The sequence below is a fragment of the Balaenoptera musculus genome, chromosome X, assembly GCF_009873245.2.
Source record: "Balaenoptera musculus isolate JJ_BM4_2016_0621 chromosome X, mBalMus1.pri.v3, whole genome shotgun sequence".
In the NCBI taxonomy this organism is placed as follows: domain Eukaryota; kingdom Metazoa; phylum Chordata; class Mammalia; order Artiodactyla; family Balaenopteridae; genus Balaenoptera; species Balaenoptera musculus.
This window is the reverse complement of record NC_045806.1, coordinates 65,541,061-65,563,507: the sequence shown is the minus strand read 5'-3', so window position 1 is coordinate 65,563,507 and position 22,447 is coordinate 65,541,061. Positions and strand designations below refer to the sequence as shown.

The window sequence follows — 22,447 nt, the reverse complement described above, 5'->3', positions numbered from 1 at the left end:
CTTCATTCCCTACCATGGCTTCTAGATGCCTAGAGAATAAAGCCAAAAGTATCTAGCACAGTATTCATAATCTGGCCCCATCCTACCTAGCCAATCTTACCTCCTAATGCATCTCCCTTATTTAATATGTCCTATAGTAGATTCATGCTGCATTACACTCTGCTCCCTGAACATACCTTTGGGTGCAGGTACATCCCAATGCAGTGGTTCCTATTGCAGCCACTGTGAAAGACGCCTAGTGTTACTTCAGTGTTTTAGAATCCCTAACAGTTCAAATGCCAATTCCTCTGTGGAACCTTCCCCAAACTCCTTAGTAGTAATTTATGATTATTTCCTTTGGATGCTTACTGTACTTTATTCATACCAACCATACAGAATTTACCATACTATATCATAATTATTTGTAGACATATTTGTTGTATAATTATTCATATACATGTCCCTCACTAGGTTATAAACACTTTGAAGGTAGAGATTATGTTGTATTCTCCGTATTTGCCCTACCATCAATATCAAGTCAATGTTTGACACTCAGTAAATATTTACTGAATGAATAAATGAATGAATGGCTCCTACTTTTCACTGAAGGAAAGGGAGTCATCAGTCACAGAAAACAGACTATCCTTCCTTTTATACTTCCTCTAATATGCACTGAAATCAATGACTTAACTTGGGTTTTACTAACTTGTTTGAAGAAAAATGCCTTACCTAAGATTTCCTACAACTTAAATTATACAAAGCCTAAAATAAGACATTTTATCCATGGGAAAAGAAAGTTTGGCAAGAAAACAGAATTTCATAGTGACTCAGACAACAATGCCTCTGAACAGTCTCTAGTGAAAATACAGACAATAACACAGACTCTCAAAACTGGAGAAGGAGCTGGAGTTTGAAGAATCTGTTTAACAAAAATTAGCTTCTGAGAGCAAAATGTAAAATGATAGAGCAGGGGACATACACTTTTATTAAATCAGCCTTTGTGGAGAAGAAATACGGCAAAAGGCAAACGTATATTTAAAGTCCATAGCTTTGAGACATTTTTTTAAACAGGCGACTTAATTTTTTATATTTTTCTTTGTATGATTTTCCCTGGGAACACCACCACTTGAAAAATTAATTTGTTGTTGGCAGGGGAAAAGCTCCAAATTCAGCCAGCAATTTAGTGACAAGTTTTGATACTCAAATGTTCTTAGTTAATTTGAATAGGTGACTCTAGCATTTGCTGTCACACAAGGACAATAGACACTGACAAGAAGATTACTATGAACTAAGATGCTTTCTGTCCATGTAATACCATACACGACAACTGGAATAATGGCATCTTTAAAATTGTTAACCACTTATTTGAGAATGGGTCAATGAGAAATTTGCTGCCTTGGGCAGCTTGACAGGGAAGTCACTCGGCCTACCTTCTATCCACATACTTTATGTATTTAATTATGCACATCTGTCTGCCCTACTAGGGATTAAGTGCATGCGGAGCAGGGACATTTCTTTTTAGCTATGTTGCACTGCCTCTGGCTTAATCTGAGTACTTAATAAAGTGGAAATCTTACTGATTAAAAAAACCCAGCAGCAATAAAATGGCCTATAAAGAAGGGGAAAAATGAACCATACCTTTGAACCAGGTGGGGCTGTCAAGCCTAAAAAGGCATACACTGCATTATTTTCTCTGGCTTCAAAGAAGGCATCATAGTCCTTGATAAAAGAAGGCAACAAGAATTAGCAATATGCAACCAACAAAGGAAAGAAAAGGGGAAATTAATTCAAAATTATCTGACTGGTCAATATCTTTGATGGCAAACAGGCTAGCTGACTTCAATAATGCTAGACTTCTGGAAAGAGTAGTAAAGCGGCAAGGCTTATTGGATCCCAATTAATGTGGGTTAGAAGATATGCTGATCTGTGAGACAGAAATAGCAAAAGGACTTATTTCATACTGCATAGATCTTAAATCTGCCTCAGGGCAAGCAGCTTTCTCCATAGCCCAAAGCAGCCAACTATTTGCCAGTAAGAGGTTGCTTACTTTTGGGAGGAGGCTGTTGTTCCAGTTTGTCATTATTTCTCTTGCATTATTTATTAAGGTAGAGATGCCCTCAGAACCTACAGAAGGCCAGATTTTAGCTATCCCATGGTCATAAAAATAGTAAATCTGTGCTGTGTTCAGAGGAAGGGTATGAGATTTTCATGAAATATGACTGGAAGAGTAAACAATCCAGGGATCCAATAAAAGCTTCACATGACTAAATTCAGTTGGGCTTCCCATTGTCATCCTCTAAACCACCATGCATGCTCCAAAAGTAACAAACAGAACTGCCTATATTTGACTATGACTTATAATCAATAGGAAATATACTTAGAAAACACAGCCATTGTCTATACCTGGCCTTAGTTTGTTTGACTTAAAACACACAGGGAGGGACTTCCCTGGCGGTCCAGTGGTTAAGACTCTGCGCTTCCAATGGATGGGGCACAGGTTCTATCCCTGGTCGGGGATCCCAAATGCCTCATGGCATGGCCAAAAAATTAAAAAATTAAAAATTAAAAAAAAATTTCTCTAAAGAAACCCAAAAACACAGAGATAAGCTTGGCATTTTGGCTGAGTTATTAGAGGTAAAATGCTCTCAAAATTTGCTGGCTTCTCTAGAGATTGCCTCACCAACAGATCACCAACTACAAGGTTCTTTTCTAGCATATATAGTTCCTGGTACTTGGAAGATCTGGAGGTATAAAGTTTACGGCCTCTCAAGCCATTGATGACCCTAAATTTGACCCCTACCTCAAGAAACATCAGAATTTCTCTCATTTAGGGACTCTTTTAACACAGCCAGTATTGTTTAGAGCCACAGAGATCTCCTCAAGGGTTGTCTCAAAGCATCTTTTTGTGTACCCTAGATGTTGACAAAGGAATAAATCATAAACAACAGGCATTTATGACCAGCCTCTTATACTCTTTGAACTCACTATTCAAAAGTGAAACTAGCTGGATCTTGATACAAAATCCATACTGAGACACATGACCTATAAGTTACTCAAGGTAAAGAAGCAATATACATCATATCTATACTCAACCACTTGGAAGTAACCTCAAAATGCTAGTTAAAAGAACCTAACAGTTATACAATAGACAATTCTTACTATCATCAAATCAATAAAAACAGTCTGTGTCAATCTTTAAACTCATGTGAAAGAAAGCAGGTCTTCAAATACATTGAAATCTGATCATGAAATACTATGTAGGGTAATCTAGTTATCTCTGTTTCAGGTGTTTGGGGATCACAGTACATTATTTGTTGGCCCTGAACTTAGCACACACAAACAGATTTGTAGCTCTGAGAGAAAAGAACATCAGCTTCTCAATTAAGCAGGATTAATTAATTTATTGTGCAAATATGTATTGAGCACCTACTACATGCCAATCACTGTTCCTGGTGCTAAGAATACAAGAGTAAACAAAACATAGTCTGCTTCTTCTATAGGAATTCTCTTGAGGAAAAATATACTTTATTTACATCTTTGGGATTCCAATAACATTAATCCAGAATGTATTCTACCATATATTTGTATCATATTAATTATTTCATGAAAATGTGCTTTAGTTCTTCATATACACAGCATAAGCTCTTTCAGAACAAAGATTACCCTTAAAAATTTTGTATCGTCTATAGCAGAGCTTCATTTATGTTGGCAGGGTAATTATTTCAGTCACATCCTAATCTGGAAATAGAACCTAAGCTATAGCTCAATGATTCTAAAAAGGAGGTAATTTTCCCCCAGGGACGTCTGGCAAAATCTGGAAACATTTTTGTTTTTTCACAACTGGGAGGGTGCTACTAGCACTCATGGATAGAAGCCAGGGATGCTGCTAAACATCCTACAATGCACAGGGGAGCCCCCATAAACCCAACATATCAGTAGTGCCAAGGCTGAGAAACCTTGAGATAGTTTAAACAAGGGAATTTAATACGAAGAACCACTTACAAAAGATTAAAGAGCTGAAAGGCAGACAGGAGACGGTGAGGCAGCCCAGAGACTAGAAATAGCAGGAAGCTGCTACCACAGCTAGTGCTGAAGGGAAAAGTGGAGAAGGTAGTATTACAGAGCTGGTACCACAAAGGAGATGTAGCCACTGTCATGGACACCTCCAGAAAAAGGGGGATACCTTGGCTTTTCCTCTCCTCCTGCCCTCCACTCATCCAACCAGTGCCTCCTATTATCGGCCAAACCTAATAGGCAGCCAGTTGGCAATGGACACTGGGAAATATAATTTGCTGAGGTCAGCCTCCCACAATACAGAATGAAACAAGAAAAGAACAAAGATGGGATCTTTGAGTAAACAGGAAAATTAACAACGCAGTGGTTTAATAGAAAGAGTAAGAACTTCAGAATAAGACAGATCTAGGTTTAAATTCTAGCTGCATCACTTACTAATTGTATGATTTAGGAAGTTAGTTAACCTCTTCTAGGCCTCAATATCTTCATCTATGAAACAGGAATAACAATATCTACACCTCATGAGATTAGTATGAGAACTGACTAATATAATACACATAAAGTATGTAGCACAATAGCTGACATATAATATGCTTTCTATGAATGGTTGCTATACACTTTTCTCCCTAACGTCTGTATAGGGACAAATCTTAATTATTGTTATGACTCCTAACTCAGTGCCTGGCACACAGCAGGCACTCAATAGAAAATGGATTCCTTTTCCATTAACAAATATTTGTTTGGTTGTGTCTCACCTCCTGCACCTTCCTTTTCATCTTCCCATTTCTCAGTGATACTTGCCTTTTTTTCCATAACATACTCCATTCCCTTGTAGTGTGGCTTCCGAAGGAGAAATAAACCAGGTAAATTTGGCTTCTCAAACATCACCCTTACAACCCAAAATGTGTTTCTTTTTAAAAGTCAAACAAATTGAAATTCCTGCTTCAAAAAGGAGAGATTAAGACAATATATGCTGGCTTAGATTGGACTGGATGACCTCTGAGGCCTCTTTCAGCCCCTGAGAGTCAACAATTTGCAGAAATTTCAAATATAGAGGCACTGAGGTTTCACCATGTAAATGAATAGCCTAATTGTCTTTTCCTTATCTACACAGTATGTCTTTACACATTGGCCCTGTTTGCAGCAGCAGAAGAAATCTTCTGGCCCCTCCTCAGAAGTGACAAATTCAATTCACAGAGAAAATATTTTATGCTAATGGACTTCTCAATTTTGCCATACCCTCCCTTAGGTGTTCTCCTTCTCACTCCCATATAAATACATGAGTTAGAAGATTTGGATTGCTGGCTCTAAAAACATTTGTTCCTCAATTATGCTAATTCTGAGGACACAGCAAAGCAAACAGTTCTTTACTGGAAATTCCTATAGCCCTTACATATGCTTTCTGTACCATGTCATCACATGGATGTGGCCTCATAACCACTCTCTCTGTTTCAGGTGTGTTTGATTCTACCCACACAACACTCCCAATCAGCTCTTTAAGAAAAGAGGCTTTGTTTTATACATACTTGTACTTGCCATGGTATCTAGAATGGCCATAGGCTACAAATGTTACTTAAATACACAGTGAATGAACATTGAAGGGAACTACTTCATGGTTTAAATGAAGGCTAACTAAGATGACAAACTTGAAAGCACCAGTCACAAAGTAAAAACTCTACTCTTGTTTCCCTCATCCATACATTAGTTCAATTAGCTAACTCAAAATTTTAAGAAAATTCATTAATAATACCTAAATAAAAGTTTTACTACCTTGAAGCAGAAACTAAGATATTCCTCTTTTTAAACTAATTTTAATCTAAATAAGTAAAACAGCTCACCTCTTTTCAGTGGCTTCTTCATGGACATACTAGAAATAATATAAATGCTCTGGTCTGTACTTATACATTCACAGATAATCTTTTGGTGAATGACTCATCCATTTGCCTTCTAGTAGAAGGTAAAATACCCCAGCTGCCTAGGATGGATGTAGAGGATGAACAGGAGAAATGACTGTGTGTAGATTTGGGGTGGGAGTAAAAGAAAGAGGATGGGTTTGAGGCAATCCATTTTTGAAAAAACAAGAATTTTAATTGGTTCCTTACCCCACGGTACTGGCTTTCATTGAAAATCTGAGGTGGCAGGGGGTACCCTGTGGCTGGTCGACTGTTTTCAGGTACATTTTCTCTCATCCACTTCCGATTCTCTTCATTGGCTGCAATATCTTTTTCTTCAAATCCTATTTTGTTAGCTTCTAGGAAACCAAGCACATCTTGCTGTTTCTTCTTAATCTAGGGCCCAAAGGACAAGAAGTTATATTGTTGAACAAACAGCTTTTATTATTTTTGTTTATCATATTCAACAAAAAAGTGTTAATGAACTAGCAGAAATGAATTCAGACATGGATCAAGATTTGTGGTTTAACAGAAGATATATAGTTTTCCCTCTATTATTTTGTTGTTAATGATATCTCACAAGTGGATTGAAGAGCTTTCAGTTCACAGGTCCTTTTATCAACCCAACTTTTTCTTTTATTCACTGAAATGCTCATATCTAATCATGAAGAAGAAAAGCTAGCTGATGCATATCAATAACCTCAAGTGCAATTACCTCAAAAGTTTGAATAGTGGGAAGGTGTGTTTTCCGATTATCTACAAGCCTCTCTTAATTTTAGCCTTTGTTGAAAGTCATTCCAAATGACCTGAGTCTACTTCCTGTCTTAATAAGCATCATACAGTGAACAGAAATGAATCTTTCCTTGAGAATGTTACAAGACTCTATGTGTCAATTTTGATCATTTGGAACAGAAACTGAACAAGAAAACAAGAGTCTTTTTCATGAAAGTGCCGAGCTACAACAACACATTTAATCAAGATGGAGTTTTGTCTTGTTTTATAATCAACCTGTCACATTTTCTCAGCTAACACTTTATTGAAGATCAACAGAGGTTCCAACTGTGATGCACTAAAATCTAAAATGATTGTCCGAAACTGTATTTAATAGCTATTCAACAATATTTCTTTGGTGCCTCTTAAGTGTGTAAGAAATTTATCAGGTTCTTTAAAATGTCTAAAGAAAAATAGCAGATTCCCTCCTAAAATTACAATCTAGAGGGAGGGATTAGACATAGATATATTAAAAATTTCAATTATAACATGGTATTTAAATATGAAGCTAAGGTGGTCAGGTGAGAGGAGTCAAGTGAATGACAAAGCCAAGAGTGCAAGGAACTTAGAAGAGACAGCAAGCGCTTATTGCTATGAGTGATGCCACTTAGACTAAGCTTAATAATGACAGCACACATGCTGCATACTACATCCATCTATATTGCATGCAGTCTATGGTTTTAGTGAAAGCATGATGTACTTATTAAAGTTTAATATAATTGTCCAGCTGTGAAAAATGTGCTCACAAATATTACAGCATATTGAACTAGAACAATAAAGGTACAGTATTACAAAATAAACTTGGAAACTTTCTAAATGGATGCTCATAATTTCTAGGACTAAATTCTTACACATAATTGAAGTCTCTAAATGAATAAACACTTGTGTGGGTGTGTATTTTGTCTTTTTAAACAGGTTATAATTTGTGACCCAGTCAACTTCTGCAAAGAGAAATTCAGATATATAAATTCCTTCCAATTGGTTCTGTTTGTTTCAAATGCTGCCACAAGAAGGGCTACGCTAATTTGTAGTTAAATAATAAGACTGTCTTTGCCTAGCCAGTGCCTATCGATTTAAGAGTGGGGTGAAGGAAGCATGAACAAATAGAATTTAAAGCTGTCTTTTCAGTCTTTTACTAATCTACTTACAAAATACACCCAAAAGGAAAATCAAGTCTGAATCCCCAGTTAGTCTGTTTGGCACTAGACTACTGCAGTGTTGCCACTGTGTAGTCATTTAGTAACCAAAGAGATCTGTGTGCATTTTAAATGAATACTGTCATGAGTCCTTAAGCCACTGGCTTCCTACTGCTTAATCTAATGGTATAACCACAGCAAGAGACACTTGTTTTCAGCTTGCCTGTTTTGCAATATTTTAAAAAATGCTTTGGTCACAATCAGCCATGTAAAACTTGTAATTCATATCTCTTTACCAACAAGTCTACAACAAATCTAGGGTAAGATTATTAAGAATTTTCTTGTTGATCTCCCACCTCTACCCCTAGCTACCTGGAGTTCTCCTGACAGATGTTCAAAGATTTGGCAGCATAAGAGCACAATGTAAAGTTTGCTATTTTACTGCTGTCTGCCTCCCCAAATACTGTTATTAATTTCTTTTTCAGTTGCAATTCTACCACATTATGTATAGAGAGATATTAGGCTCAAGTAATTTCAGAAGTAGAGCCTTGAAAAAAAACACAGTTACAGAAAGATAGAGAAGATGAAAAGGCAGAGGGCTATGTACCAGATGAAGGAACAAGAAAAAACCCCAGAAAAACAACTAAATGAAGTGGAGATAGGCAACCTTCCAGAAAAAGAATTCAGAATAATGATAGTGAAGATGATCCAGGACCTCGGAATAAGAATGGAGGCAAAGACTGAGAAGATGCAAGAAATGATTAACAAAGACCTAGAAGAATTAAAGAACAAACAAACAGAGATGACCAATACAATAACTGAAATGAAAACTACACTAGAAGGAATCAATAGCAGAATAACTGAGGCAGAAGAATGGATAAGTGACCTGGAAGACAGAATGGTGGAATTCACTGCTGCGGAACAGACTAAAGAAAAAAGAATGAAAAGAAATGAAGACAGCCTAAGAGACCTCTGGGACAACATTAAACGCAACAACATTCGCATTATAGGGGTCCCAGAAGGAGAAGAGAGAGAGAAAGGACCAGAGAAAATATTTGAAGAGATTATAGTCGGAAACTTCCCTAACATGGGAAAGGAAATAGCCACCCAAGTCCAGGAAGTGCAGAGAGTCCCATACAGAATAAACCCAAGGAGAAACACGCTGAGACACATAGTAATCAAAGTGGCAAAAATTAAAGACAAAGAAAAATTATTGAAAGCAGCAAGGGAAAAACGACAAATAACATACAATGGAACTCCCATAAGGTTAACAGCTGATTTCTCAGCAGAAACTCTGCAAGCCAGAAGGGAGTGGCATGATATACTTAAAGTGATGAAAGGGAAGAACCTACAACCAAGATTACTCTACCCGGCAAGGATCTCATTTAGATTTGATGGAGAAATCAAAAGCTTTACAGACAAGCAAAAGCTAAGAGAATTCAGCACCACCAAACCAGCTCTACAACAAATGCTAAAGGAACTTCTCTAAGTGGGAAACACAAGAGAAGAAAAGGACCTAAAAAACAAACCCAAAACAATTAAGAAAATGGTCATAGGAACATACATATCGATAATTACCTTAAACGTGAATGGATTAAATGCCCCAACCAAAAGACATAGACTGGCTGAATGGATACAAAAACAAGACCCATATATATGCTGTCTACAAGAGACCCACTTTAGACCTAGGGACACATACAGACTGAAAGTGAGGGGATGGAAAAAGATATTCCATGCAAATGGAAATCAAAAGAAAGCTGGAGTAGCTATACTCATATCAGATAAAATAGACTTTAAAATAAAGAATGTTATAAGAGACAAGGAAGGACACTACCTAATGATCCAGGGATCAATCCAAGAAGAAGATATAACAATTATAAATATATATGCACCCAACATAGGAGCACCTCAATATATAAGGCAACTGCTAACAGCTATAAAAGAGGAAATCGACAGTAACACAATAATAGTGGGGGACTTTAACACCTCACTTACACCAATGGACAGATCATCCAAAATGAAAATAAATAAGGAAACAGAAGCTTTAAATGACACAATAGACCAGATAGATTTAATTGATATATATAGGACATTCCATCCAAAAACAGCAGATTACACGTTCTTCTCAAGTGCGCACGGAACATTCTCCAGGATAGATCACATCTTGGGTCACAAATCAAGCCTCAGTAAATTTAAGAAAATTAAAATCATATCAAGCATCTTTTCTGACCACAACGCTATGAGATTAGAAATGAATTACAGGGAAAAAAACGTAAAAAACACAAACACATGGAGGCTAAACAATACGTTACTAAATAACCAAGAGATCACTGAAGAAATCAAAGAGGAAATCAAAAAATACCTAGAGACAAATGACAATGAAAACACGACGACCCAAAACCTATGGGGTGCAGCAAAAGCGGTTCTAAGAGGGAAGTTTATAGCTATACAAGCCTACCTAAAGAAACAAGAAAAATCTCAAGTAAACAATCTAACCTTACACCTAAAGAAACTAGAGAAAGAAGAACAAACAAAACCCAAAGTTAGCAGAAGGAAAGAAATCATAAAGATCAGAGCAGAAATAAATGAAATAGAAACAAAGAAAACAATAGCAAAGATCAATAAAACTAAAAGTTGGTTCTTTGAGAAGATAAACAAAATTGATAAGCCATTAGCCAGACTCATCAAGAAAAAGAGGGAGAGGACTCAAATCAATAAAATCAGAAATGAAAAAGGAGAAGTTACAACAGACACCGCAGAAATACAAAGCATCCTAAGAGACTACTACAAGCAACTTTATGCCAATAAAATGGACAACCTGGAAGAAATGGACAAATTCTTAGAAAGGTATAACCTTCCAGGACTGAACCAGGAAGAAACAGAAAATATGAACAGACCAATCAGAAGTAATGAAATTGAAACTGTGATTAAAAATCTTCCAACAAATAAAAGTCCAGGACCAGATGGCTTCACAGGTGAATTCTATCAAACATTTAGAGAAGAGTTAACACCCATCCTTCTCAAACTCTTCCAAAAAATTGCAGAGGAAGGAACACTCCCAAACTCATTCTATGAGGCCACCATCACCCTGATACCAAAACCAGACAAAGACACTACAAAAAAAGAAAATTACACACCAATATCACTGATGAATATAGATGCAAAAATCCTCAACAAAATACTAGCAAACAGAATCCAACAACACATTAAAAGGATCATACACCACGATCAAGTGGGATTTACCCCAGGGATGCAAGGATTCTTCAATATACGCAAATCAATCAGTGTGATACACCATATTAACAAATTGAAGAATAAAAACCATATGATCATCTCAATAGATGCAGAAAAAGCTTTTGACAAAATTCAACACCCATTTCTGATAAAAACCCTCCAGAAAGTGGGCATAGAGGGAACCTACCTCAACATAATAAAGGCCATATATGACAAACCCACAGCAAACATCATTCTCAATGGTGAAAAACTGAAAGCATTTCCTCTAAGATCAGGAACGAGACAAGGATGCCCACTCTCACCACTATTATTCAACATAGTTCTGGAAGTCCTAGCCACGGCAATCAGAGAAGAAAAAGAAATAAAAGGAATACAAATTGGAAAAGAAGAAGTAAAACTGTCACTGTTTGCGGATGACATGATACTATACATAGAGAATTCTAAAACTGCCACCAGAAAACTGCTAGAGCTAATTAATGAATATGGTAAAGTTGCAGGATATAAAATTAATGCACAGAAATCTCTTGCATTCCTATACACTAATGATGAAAAATCTGAAAGAGAAATTATGGAAACACTCCCATTTACCATTGCAACAAAAAGAATAAAATACCTAGGAATAAACCTACCTAGGGAGACGAAAGACCTGTATGCAGAAAACTATAAGACACTGATGAAAGAAATTAAAGATGATACCAACAGATGGAGAGATATACCATGTTCTTGGATTGGAAGAATCAACATTGTGAAAATGACTATACTACCCAAAGCAATCTACAGATTCAATGCAATCCCTATCAAATTACCAATCGCATTTTTTACGGAGCTAGAACAAATCATCTTAAAATTTGTTTGGAGACACAAAAGACCCCAAATAGCCAAAGCAGTCTTGAGGGAAATAAACTGAGCTGGAGGAATCAGACTCCCTGACTTCAGACTATACTACAAAGCTACAGTAATCAAGACAATATGGTACTGGCACAAAAACAGAAGCATAGATCAAGGGAACAAGATAGAAAGCCCAGAGATTAACCCACGCACCTATGGTCAACTAATCTATGACAAAGGAGGCAAAGATATACAATGGAGAAAAGACAGTCTCTTCAATAAGTGGTGCTGGGAAAACTGGACAGCTACATGTAAACGAATGAAATTAGAATACTCCCTAACACCATATACAAAAATAAACTCAAAATGGATTAGAGACCTAAATATAAGACTGGACACTATAAAACTCTTAGAGGAAAACATAGGAAGAACACTCTTTGACATAAATCACAGCAAGATCTTTTTTGATCCACCTCCTAGAGTAATGGAAATAAAAACAAAAATAAACAAGTGGGACCTAATGAAACTTCAAAGCTTTTGCACAGCAAAGGAAACCATAACCAAGACGAAAAGACAACCCTCAGAATGGGAGAAAATATTTGCAAATGAATCAACGGACAAAGGATTAATCTCCAAAATATATAACAGCTCATTCAGCTCAATATTAAAGAAACAAACACCCCAATCCAAAAATGGGCAGAAGACCTAAATAGACATTTCTCCAAAGAAGACATACAGACGGCCACGAAGCACATGAAAAGATGCTCAACATCACTAATTATTAGAGAAATGCAAATCAAAACTACAATGAGGTATCACCTCACTCCTGTTAGAATGGGCATCATCAGAAAATCTACAAACAACAAATGCTGGAGAGGGTGTGGAGAAAAGGGAAACCTCTTGCACTGTTGGTGGGAATGTAAATTGATACAGCCACTATGGAGAACAATATGGAGGTTCCTTAAAAAACTAAAAATAGAATTACCATATGACCCAGCAATCCCACTACTGGGCATATACCCAGAGAAAACCGTAATTCAAAAAGACACATGCACCCGAATGTTCATTGCAGCACTATTTACAATAGCCAGGTCATGGAAGCAACCTAAATGCCCATCAACAGACGAATGGATAAAGAAAATGTGGTACATATATACAATGGAATATTACTCAGCCATAAAAAGGAACGAAATTGAGTCATTTGTTGAGACGTGGATGTATCTAGAGACTGTCATACAGAGTGAAGTAAGTCAGAAAGAGAAAAACAAATATCGTATATTAACACATGTATGTGGAACCTAGAAAAATGGTACAGATGAGCCAGTTTGCAGGGCAGAAGTTGAGACACAGATGTAGAGAATGGACATATGGACACCAAGGGGGGAAAACTGCGGTGGGGTGGGGATGGTGGTGTGCTGAATTGGGCGATTGGGATTGACATGTATACACTGATGTGTATAAAATTGATGCCTAATAAGAACCTGCAGTATAAAAAAACAAACAAAACAACTAATACTAAACTTTCATTGGGTTATTTGTATGGAAATATGTTAATATAAATGTTTCAGACGTTACATGAAATTTCTAAAAATCTTATATTTGTATTTGTATGGAAATATGTATGGAAATATGTTAATATAAATATTTCAGACATTAAAAAAAAAAAGAAGTAGAGCCTTGTGTGAAAAGAGGAGAATGTAGATATTTAAAGGTAGTTTCTCAAAAGCAGCTATGTCTTAAGGTGGTCACAGTAAAGAAAGTACAGTCATGCTTAATTTTCTGGGTGAAAAAGGCTTTTCTTTATCAGTTCTGAAAAATATCATCTATCCAGCCCTTTCTTTTTAAATTTTATCTTTATTGGAGTATAATTGCTTTACAATGTTGTGTTAGTTTCTGCTGTACAACACAGTGAATCAGCTATATGTATACATATATCTCCATATCCCCTCTCTCTTGAGCCTCCCTCTCACCCTCTCTATCTCACCCCCCTAGGTCGTCACAGAGTATCAAGCTGATCTCCCTGTGCTGTGCAGCAGCTTCCCACTAGCCATCCATTTTACATTTGGTAGTGTATATAGGTCAATGCTACTCTCTCACTTCGTACTAGCTTCCCCTTGCCCTCCGTGTCCTCAAGTCCGTTCTCTACATCTGCGTCTTTATTCCTGCCCTGCCACTAGGTTCCTCAGTACCGTTTTTTTAGATTCCATATATATGAGTTAGTGTACGGTATTTGTTTTTCTCTTTCTGACTTACTTCACTCTGTATGACAGACTCTAGGTCCATCTACCTCATTACAAATAACTCAATTTCGTTCCTTTCTATGGCTGAGTAATATTCCATTGTATATATATGCCACATCTTCTTTATCCATTCATCTGTCAATGGACATTTACATTGCTTCCATGTCCTGGTTATTATAAATAGTGCAATGAACATCAGAGTGCATGTATCCTTTTGAAGTATGGTTTCCTCTGGATACGTGCATAGGAGTGGGATTGCTGGGTCGTATGGTAGTTCTATTTTTAGTTTTTTGAGGAACCTCCATATTGTTCTCCATAGTGGCTGTATCAATTTACATTCCCACCAACAGTGCAAGAGGGTTCCCTTTTCTCCACACCCTCTCCAGCATTTATTGCTTGTAGATTTTTTTGATGATGGCCATTCTGACCGGTGTGAGGTGATACCTCACTGTGGTTTTGATTTGCATTTCTCTAATAATTAGTGATGTTGAGCATCTTTTCATGTGTTTGTTGGCCATCTGTTTCTTTTTTTTTTGGAGAAATGTCTATTTAGGTTTCCTGCCCACTTTTGGATTGGGTTGTTGTTGTTTTTTTTTGATATTGAGCTGCATGAGCTGCTTGTATATTTTGGAGATTAATCCTTTGTCAGTTGCTTCGTTTACAAATATTTTCTGCCATTCTGAGGGTTGTCTTTTCCTCATTATGGTTTCCTTTGCTGTGCAAAAAGCTTTTAAGTTTCATTAGGTCCCATTTGTTTATTTTTGTTTTTTTTTTCCATTTCTCTAGGAGGTGGGTCAAAAAGGATCTTGCTGTGATTTATGTCATAGTGTTCTGCCTATGTTTTCTGCTAAGAGTTTTATAGTGTCTGGCCTTTCTTTTAGGTCTTTAATACATTTTGAGTTTATTTTTGTGTATGGTGTTAGGGAGTGATCTAATTTCATTCTTTTACATGTAGCTGCCCAGTTTTCACAGCACCACTTATTGAAGAGGATCCAGCCCTTTCTTATCTGGAGCTTTTTCCAGAGTCAGAAGGAACTGCAGTCTCTCTCCAATTCCTTCAGACATGGATGTATGTGTAGACCCAGGAGGCTGTGAAATAAGGAGCACTGGGAGTACCATCTACCCTAAAATTCAATTCTTCTGATGCTTGAAACTCTACCATGACTGATTTACTAGTTTGGTCTTCATAGAAAGGGCAGGCAGTGTGCATGTTTGGAGTGGAGGGAGGGACTACCTGGAGAGAAGTAGGCAAGGAAACAGTGAAGTTTCTTTGTCTGCCTTAGAATTTTGCCAGAGTTGTCCCTATATAACTCTAATAGAGGGGTACACAAAAAAGCTGCAGGAATGGCCTCCCAAGATAATCCCAAGAGGAAATTTCCAAGCCTTATTATATGTTAGTACTGGGTTAAGATTTGTACCAGATAAAGACCTTTAAGGAGAAAGGGAGACTAAGACTTGTTGAGTGCTTGCTGAGTACCAAACTCTTTGTGAGGCTATGTACATATATCCCCTGAAATCCTCACAACAATTCTGAAAGGTTAATATGATTATCCCCATTTTACAACAAAGGAAATTGAGGCTTAGATAGGTTAAGATACCTGCCCAAGAAGAATGATCTATTAATTGCCTGTACTAAATTACAAATCTAAAGCTATCTGACTGCAAAACCCTGTTCTTTTTCACTACATGCAGTACATATTAGAATTCCCAATCTAGCTGGGGAAATAAGATGGACATATATGAAAGAGTTCTTCTAAACTATGTGATACAAAATAGAAAGACAACAAAAGCTGAGATATCTTATGTTTTCTTCCAAATAGCCTCATTTACTGAATTTGATTTCCTAGTTATTATGGTCTCTTTCCCCTTGACCAGTCTAAACTGACCCTATTGAATTCCTAAGCCCACCAACTTGTGGGCTTGCTTGCACATGGGCAGCATGCACACAGAAGAACTGAATGGAATGTCATGAGGCCTCTGGTTTCTTGTTGACTACACTGAGAACAATGTAGCCCATGTCTCCCCTTTGTCAAGAGCTCGGCCACTTAATAGTTCTGAGTGGGCAAAGCTGGTATAGAGGCATATTTCTGTACTTTAAATGTACAGAGAAACAGATGAGAAAGTGCAAGGGCATCAGACCCCTCCCATTCTTTATTTTTTTTTAAATAAACAATGTACCCATCACTTTAAAAAAAAAAAAAGTCCAACAACCTTTTCAAAGAGCAAAATGATCTGAACACAATGCACTACTCACTTGAAAGTAAAAACAGGGACTTCCCTGGTGGCGCAGTGGTTAAGAATCCGCCTGCCAATGCAGGGGACATGGGTTCGAGCCCTGGTCCGGGAAGATCCCACATGCCGCGGAGCAACTAAGCCCGTACACCACAACTACTGAGCCTGCGCTCTAGAGCCTGCAAGCCACCACTACTGAGCCTGTGTGCCACAACTACTGAAGCCTGTGCGCCTAGAGCCCATGCTCCACAACAAGAGAAGCCACCACAATGAGAAGCCCGTGCACCACAATGAAGAGTAGCCCCCGCTCGCTGCAACTAGAGAAAGCCTGTGCACAGCAATGAAGACCCAATGCAGCCAAAATAAATAAATAAATAAATAAATTAAAAAAAAAAAAAGAAAGTAAAAACAAGCTTTTACTGAGTCAGTAACAGCGGGACTAAAGTTCTTTCTGACTCTGGGAAACAGTATGGACAGAGAAAAGTGCCAGATAAGAAAGGTATTCAGGAATCATTCCCAAATAATTATTCCCAAATTCTCATCTTATAAAGATGAGATTAGGGGCTTCCCTGGTGGCGCAGTGGTTAGGAATCCGCCTGCCAATGCAGGGGACACGGGTTCGTGCCCCGGTCCGGGAAGATCCCACATGCCGCGGAGCAACTAGGCCCGTGAGCCACAATTACTGAGCCTGCGCGTCTGGAGCCTGTGCTCCGCAACAAGAGAGGCCGCGACAGTGAGAGGCCTGCGCACCGCGATGAAGAGTGGCCCCCGCTCTCCGCAACTGGAGAAAGCCCTTGCACAGAAACGAAGACCCAACACAGCCAAAAATAAATAAATAAATAAATAAATTTAAAAAAAAAAAAAAGATGAGATTATTCAGAACTGAAATTTCATTTAGTCAAGAAAAGCCCTTTTAATTCAGAAAATTAGCATGACTGTACTTTCATCTCTTGCAGGTGAACTTCATCCCCACATAGTCTTATCAAATGTACATGCTGAGTGAAGTGTTAGCAGATTAATAAATAATAGACAAATTTGGCAAAAGGTTGAAAGCCACAGAATCAAAACATATACTGTAATCCTACTGCTGCTACACTGGTTCCCTGTGGCCAATTTCAACCTCACCCCCAACTGCTTAACTTTCAAGGTTCTGCATAATGTTCTATCTTCTCTAAAAATATGCATTCCCCGGGCACCCCACAACATATCAAGCTGCCTTTATTTTTCCCTGAGTTTGCTGTGCCCAAGACCTTAGTGCTTTTCTCTTTGTTACCTTCTACTGCAAGTCTCCCCTCTCTCCACTGATGCAATTCTAACTTATTCATCCAGGTGCACTCCCTCTGTGAAACCCTTGGTGGCCACTCCAGCCTTCTCCCTCTGACCTCCTACAGTCAGTATCACCCAGTTTGGAGCTTAATCAAATAGTACCAATGATTGCTAATCTTTTCACATGTCAAAGTCTCATCTCGTCAATTAGTTGCTAAACCACCTGAAGGTAGGGGCCATGCCTTTTGTTTAAGCTTTCCTACATAGTGCTCACCTCATAGGCTGGACACAAAGTAGTTAATACTGATTGATCTAACAACTTTGTTTTAAATCCAGGACCTCCAAAATGCTTGTTTTTAGTTTTTCATTTTAATAAACTTCAATTTTGGAACAATTTTAGATTTACAAAAATTTGCAGATATAATATAGAGAGTTCCCATATAACTCTCACTCTGTTTCCCCTATTATAACACCTTACCTCACAGTGGCACATTTGCCACAGCTAAGAAACCAACACTGATACATTGGTATAGTACTATTAGCTAAACTCCAGACTATTTGGATTTCACCAGTTTTTCCACTAATGTTTGTTTCTTTGTTTCAAGATCCCTTCCAGGATACCACATTACATTTAGTCATGTCTCTTTAGTCTCCTCTGGCCTGTGACAGTTTCTCAGACTTTTCTTGTTTCCCATGATCTTGACAGTTCAGAGGAGTATTGGTCAGGTATTTTGTAAAATGCCCCTCAATTCAGGTTTGTCTGATGTTTTTTGGATGATTATATTTCCACACTCTATGTTTTGGAAGCAATTCAATAAATCAATTATACATCAATAAATCTGGAAAAAAATAACTCCAGCTATATAAAGCAAGAAAAGCTCTCTTTTAAAAACTCTTACAGCATACTGTGAATCTGACAATACTTTCTAAGAAAGTTTCAAAAGAGTCAGGGAAGTTTGAGAAAAGTAGGTAGCTATAATCTGAAACCTATAAGAGCCTATTCTAAAGTAATATACATTAGTCTTTGTGGCTGACTGGGCTGGATTTCTCACAGATTAAATGTTATCTGGAAATATGTCTTCAAAAAAATTCCCAGGATTAAACATTTCATGCATCATATTAGATTGATGGGTTCTCCAAAAGGAATTGGAGAAAATGCCATTTAATGGTGGGTTTTAGTTATGTTTTAGCCACTGTTTTCAATATCAGATATTTCCTGCACCCTTGAAGTACTAATGACTAGAATGTACAATATGACAATATAAATTCCAATTACCTAGGATTTGAGTGCAGGGACATATTATTGGTTATTACTGTTTGCACATAGACTCTCATTCATCCCTAACTAGCAAAGTAAGTCTTTATTCTCCAAATTACCACTTGGCAATCCAAGAACAAAGCTGATTATAAAATACAGCCTTCAGAAATCTCCAGACCCAAACAGAGCACCTCATTGCTAGCACATTCCATGGTAGGGAGATAGCAGCTGCTCTAAGCAAAGCTTAGAAGAATTAAAGCTCAAAAGTTTCACAAGATTTAGAGCTTTTGGACTCACAGAAGCTATGGGCTCATCCAGCATACGTTGGGGTATCAGAAGGTATTCAGGAATTATTCCCAAGTTCACAGGAATTTTGAGTTGTGGCTGTGTTCAGACAAGACTGGGAAACAGATATTGTCTTATTATTCATACCAGTTATAGAAGGCCAATTAAGTGACAGCTGCTAAAGCAGGTGTTTTGATACATTATTTAACTTAATATTCATAACAACTCTATAAGGTAAATATTATTACCCTCATTTTACAGATTAGAATATTGAGGCTCAAAGAGGTTAAGTAAATTTACCCAAAGTCACAAAGTTAGTCAGTGGCAGAGCTGGCATTCAAACCTAAATGTCTCTAACTCCAATGATTAAGTTTGTTCCAATACATTGCCCTGTCTAGCTTCAAGATATTTTGCATGGATTTCTTTTCTTAAGAGATTTTTTATATAAGGTTGACAAGCTCTTACAAAGAGTAATACCACTTTTTGATGTGTTCTTACTATATAATTTAATTCTAAATTCTACTTACCAGACCATGATTTTGTTCCCATTATCATCCAAATGAGTATGCACACAATCTAATCAATCTTCAAATTATTATGAACAAAAAGTGACTGGAATACCCAATTCCAACTCTAGGATCCTCTGCTGCTAGGGAAGGATTAGTGTCAGACTCTTGCCTAGGTGATGTTAGACACTACCATTCAGTCAGGAATGCAGTTCATGGACTGACCAAGATGACGGAGTAGGAAGTCTCTGAGCTCACCTCCTCCCTCAGGCACACCAAAATTACAACGATTTACAGAGCAACTGTCAATGAGAACAACCTGAAGACTAGCAGAAAAGGTCTTCAACAACTAAAGATATAAAGGAGAAACCAAAGAGACAGGTAGGAGAGGTAGAGATGAGGTATAGTCAAAAGACCCATTCTTCCAGGTAGGTGACCCACAAACGGGAGGATAAATACAATTGCAAAGGTTCCTTCCAAGGAGTGAGGGACCCAAGATGCACAGCAGGCTCCCCAGCCCCAGGGTCCTGCACCAGGAAGATGACCCCCCAGAACATTTGGCTTTGAAGACCAGTGGGGCTTACTTTTGGAAGAACCAGAATGCTGTAGGAAACAAGACACTCCACTCTTTAAAGGGGTACACAGAAGCTCACACACTCCGAGACACAGGGCAGAATCAGCTATTTGAAAGAAGCCTGGGTCAGACCAACTTTCTGATCTTGGAGAGCCTCCTGGAGAGGCAGGAGGCAACTAGGAATCACCCTGGGACAGAGACTCTGGCAGTAGCCATTTCTGTGAGCTCATTCTACTTCAAGGACAATGGTGCCAGTAAATTCTTATGTTTTGTGTTTCCATCGCTTAAAATTTTTTTTTAATTTTGTATACAAATTTTAAAGATTATTTTCTATTTACAGTTACTACAAAATATTGGCTATATTCACTCATATTGTACTTCCCACTCACCCACCCCTGTATTGCCCTTCCCCCCACCCCACTGGTAACCACTAGTTTGTTCTCTATATCTCTGAGTCTGCTTCTTTTTTGTTGTTGTTATATTCACTTGTATTTTTTAGATTCCACATATAAGTGATATCATACAGTATATGTTTTTCTCTTTCTGACTCATTTCACTTAGCATAACGCCCTCCAAGTCCATCCATGATGCTGCAAATGGTAAAATTTCATTCTTTTTTATGGCTGAATAGGATTCCATTTTATATATATACCACATCTTCTTTATCCATTCATCTGTTGATGAACACTTAGGTTGCTTCCATATCTTGGCTATTGTAAATAATGCTGTTATGAACATCAGGGTGTGGTGTCATTTTGAATTAGTGTTTTGGGTTTTTCTGGATATATACCCAGGAGTGGAAATGCTGGGTCATATAGTAGTTCTATTTTTAGTTTTTTGAGAAACATCCATACTGTTTTCCATAGTGGCTGCACCAATTTACATTTTCACCAACAGTGTACATGGGTTCCTTTGTACACAGAAAAAAATAGAGTTTAAAACACAGAATTGGAAGATACAACAATTGTAAATATATATGCACCCAATATAGGAGCACCTAAATACATAAAGCAAATATTAACAGATAAGGGGAGAAACTGACAGTAACACAATAATACTAGGAGACTTCAACACCCAACTTACATCAATGGACAGATCATTCAGGCTGAAAATCAATAAGGAAACACGGGCCTTAAGGGACACAATAGACCAAATGGGCTTAATAGACATATATAGAACATTCCATCCAAAAGCAACAGAATACACATTCTTTTAAAGTGCACATGGAACATTCTCCAGGATAGATCACATGCTAGGCCACAGAACAACTCAGTAAATTTAAGAAGACTGAAATCATATCAAGCATTTTTCTGACCATAGCGCTATGAGACAAGAAATAAAATATAAGATAAAAAGCTGCATTTTCTTTTTTTTGTTAATTTTTATTGTAGTAGAGTTGCTTTACAAAGTTGGGTTAGTTTCTACTGTACAGCAAAATTAATCAGCTACACATATACATATATTCCCTCTTTTTTGGATTTCCTTGCCATTTAGGTCACCACAGTGTATAAGTAGAGCTCCCTCAGCTACACAGTATGCCCTCATTAGTTACCTATTTTATACATGGTATCAATAGTGTATATATGTCAATCCCAATCTCCCAATTCCTCCCGCCCCTCTTTCCCCAATTGGGAGATCGGGATTGACATATATACACTACCCTGTGTAAAACAGATAGCTATAGGAACCTGTTGTATAGCACAGGGAGCTCAGCTCGGTGCTCTTTGGTGACCTAGATAGATGGGATGTGGGGGAGGGAGGTCCAAGAGGGAGGGGATATATGTATACATATAGCTGACTCACTTCGTTGTACAGCAGAAACTAACACAATATGGTAAAGAGACTATACCCCAATTTAAAAAAAAGCTGCAAAAAAAAAAGACAAACACATGGAGGCTACACATTATGTTACTAAACAAACAATGAATCACTGAAGAAATCAAAGAGGAAATTAAAAAAATACCTGGAGACAAATAAAAATGAAAACACAATGGTCCTAAAACTATGGGATGCAGTGAAAGTTGTTTTAACAGAGAAGTTTATAGCAATACAAGCTTATCTCAGAAAACAAGAAAATTTTCAAATAACAGTCTAACCTTACATCTAAAGGAAATAGAAAAAGAAGAACAAAGTTAGTAGAAGAAAAGAAATAATAAAGAGCAGAGCAGAAATAAATGAAATACTGAAAAAAAAAATAGAAAAAGAAACAATGAAATTAAGAGCTAGTTCTTT

General features: G+C 37.5%; 1 protein-coding gene across 1 annotated transcript in view; it reads right to left on the bottom strand.

The window, feature by feature from the left end:
- The window catches only part of SH3BGRL (SH3 domain binding glutamate rich protein like), a 79,737-nt gene that overhangs the window by 5,593 nt on the left and 51,697 nt on the right, over positions 1–22,447 (bottom strand). Inside the window, exons 2-3 of the mRNA XM_036841008.1 lie at positions 6,096–6,281; positions 1,618–1,698 (exon numbers count right to left, since the gene is read on the bottom strand). Of these exons, the coding sequence (XP_036696903.1) occupies positions 1,618–1,698; positions 6,096–6,281 (267 nt within the window). The remainder of the gene's footprint in view (positions 1–1,617; positions 1,699–6,095; positions 6,282–22,447) is intronic.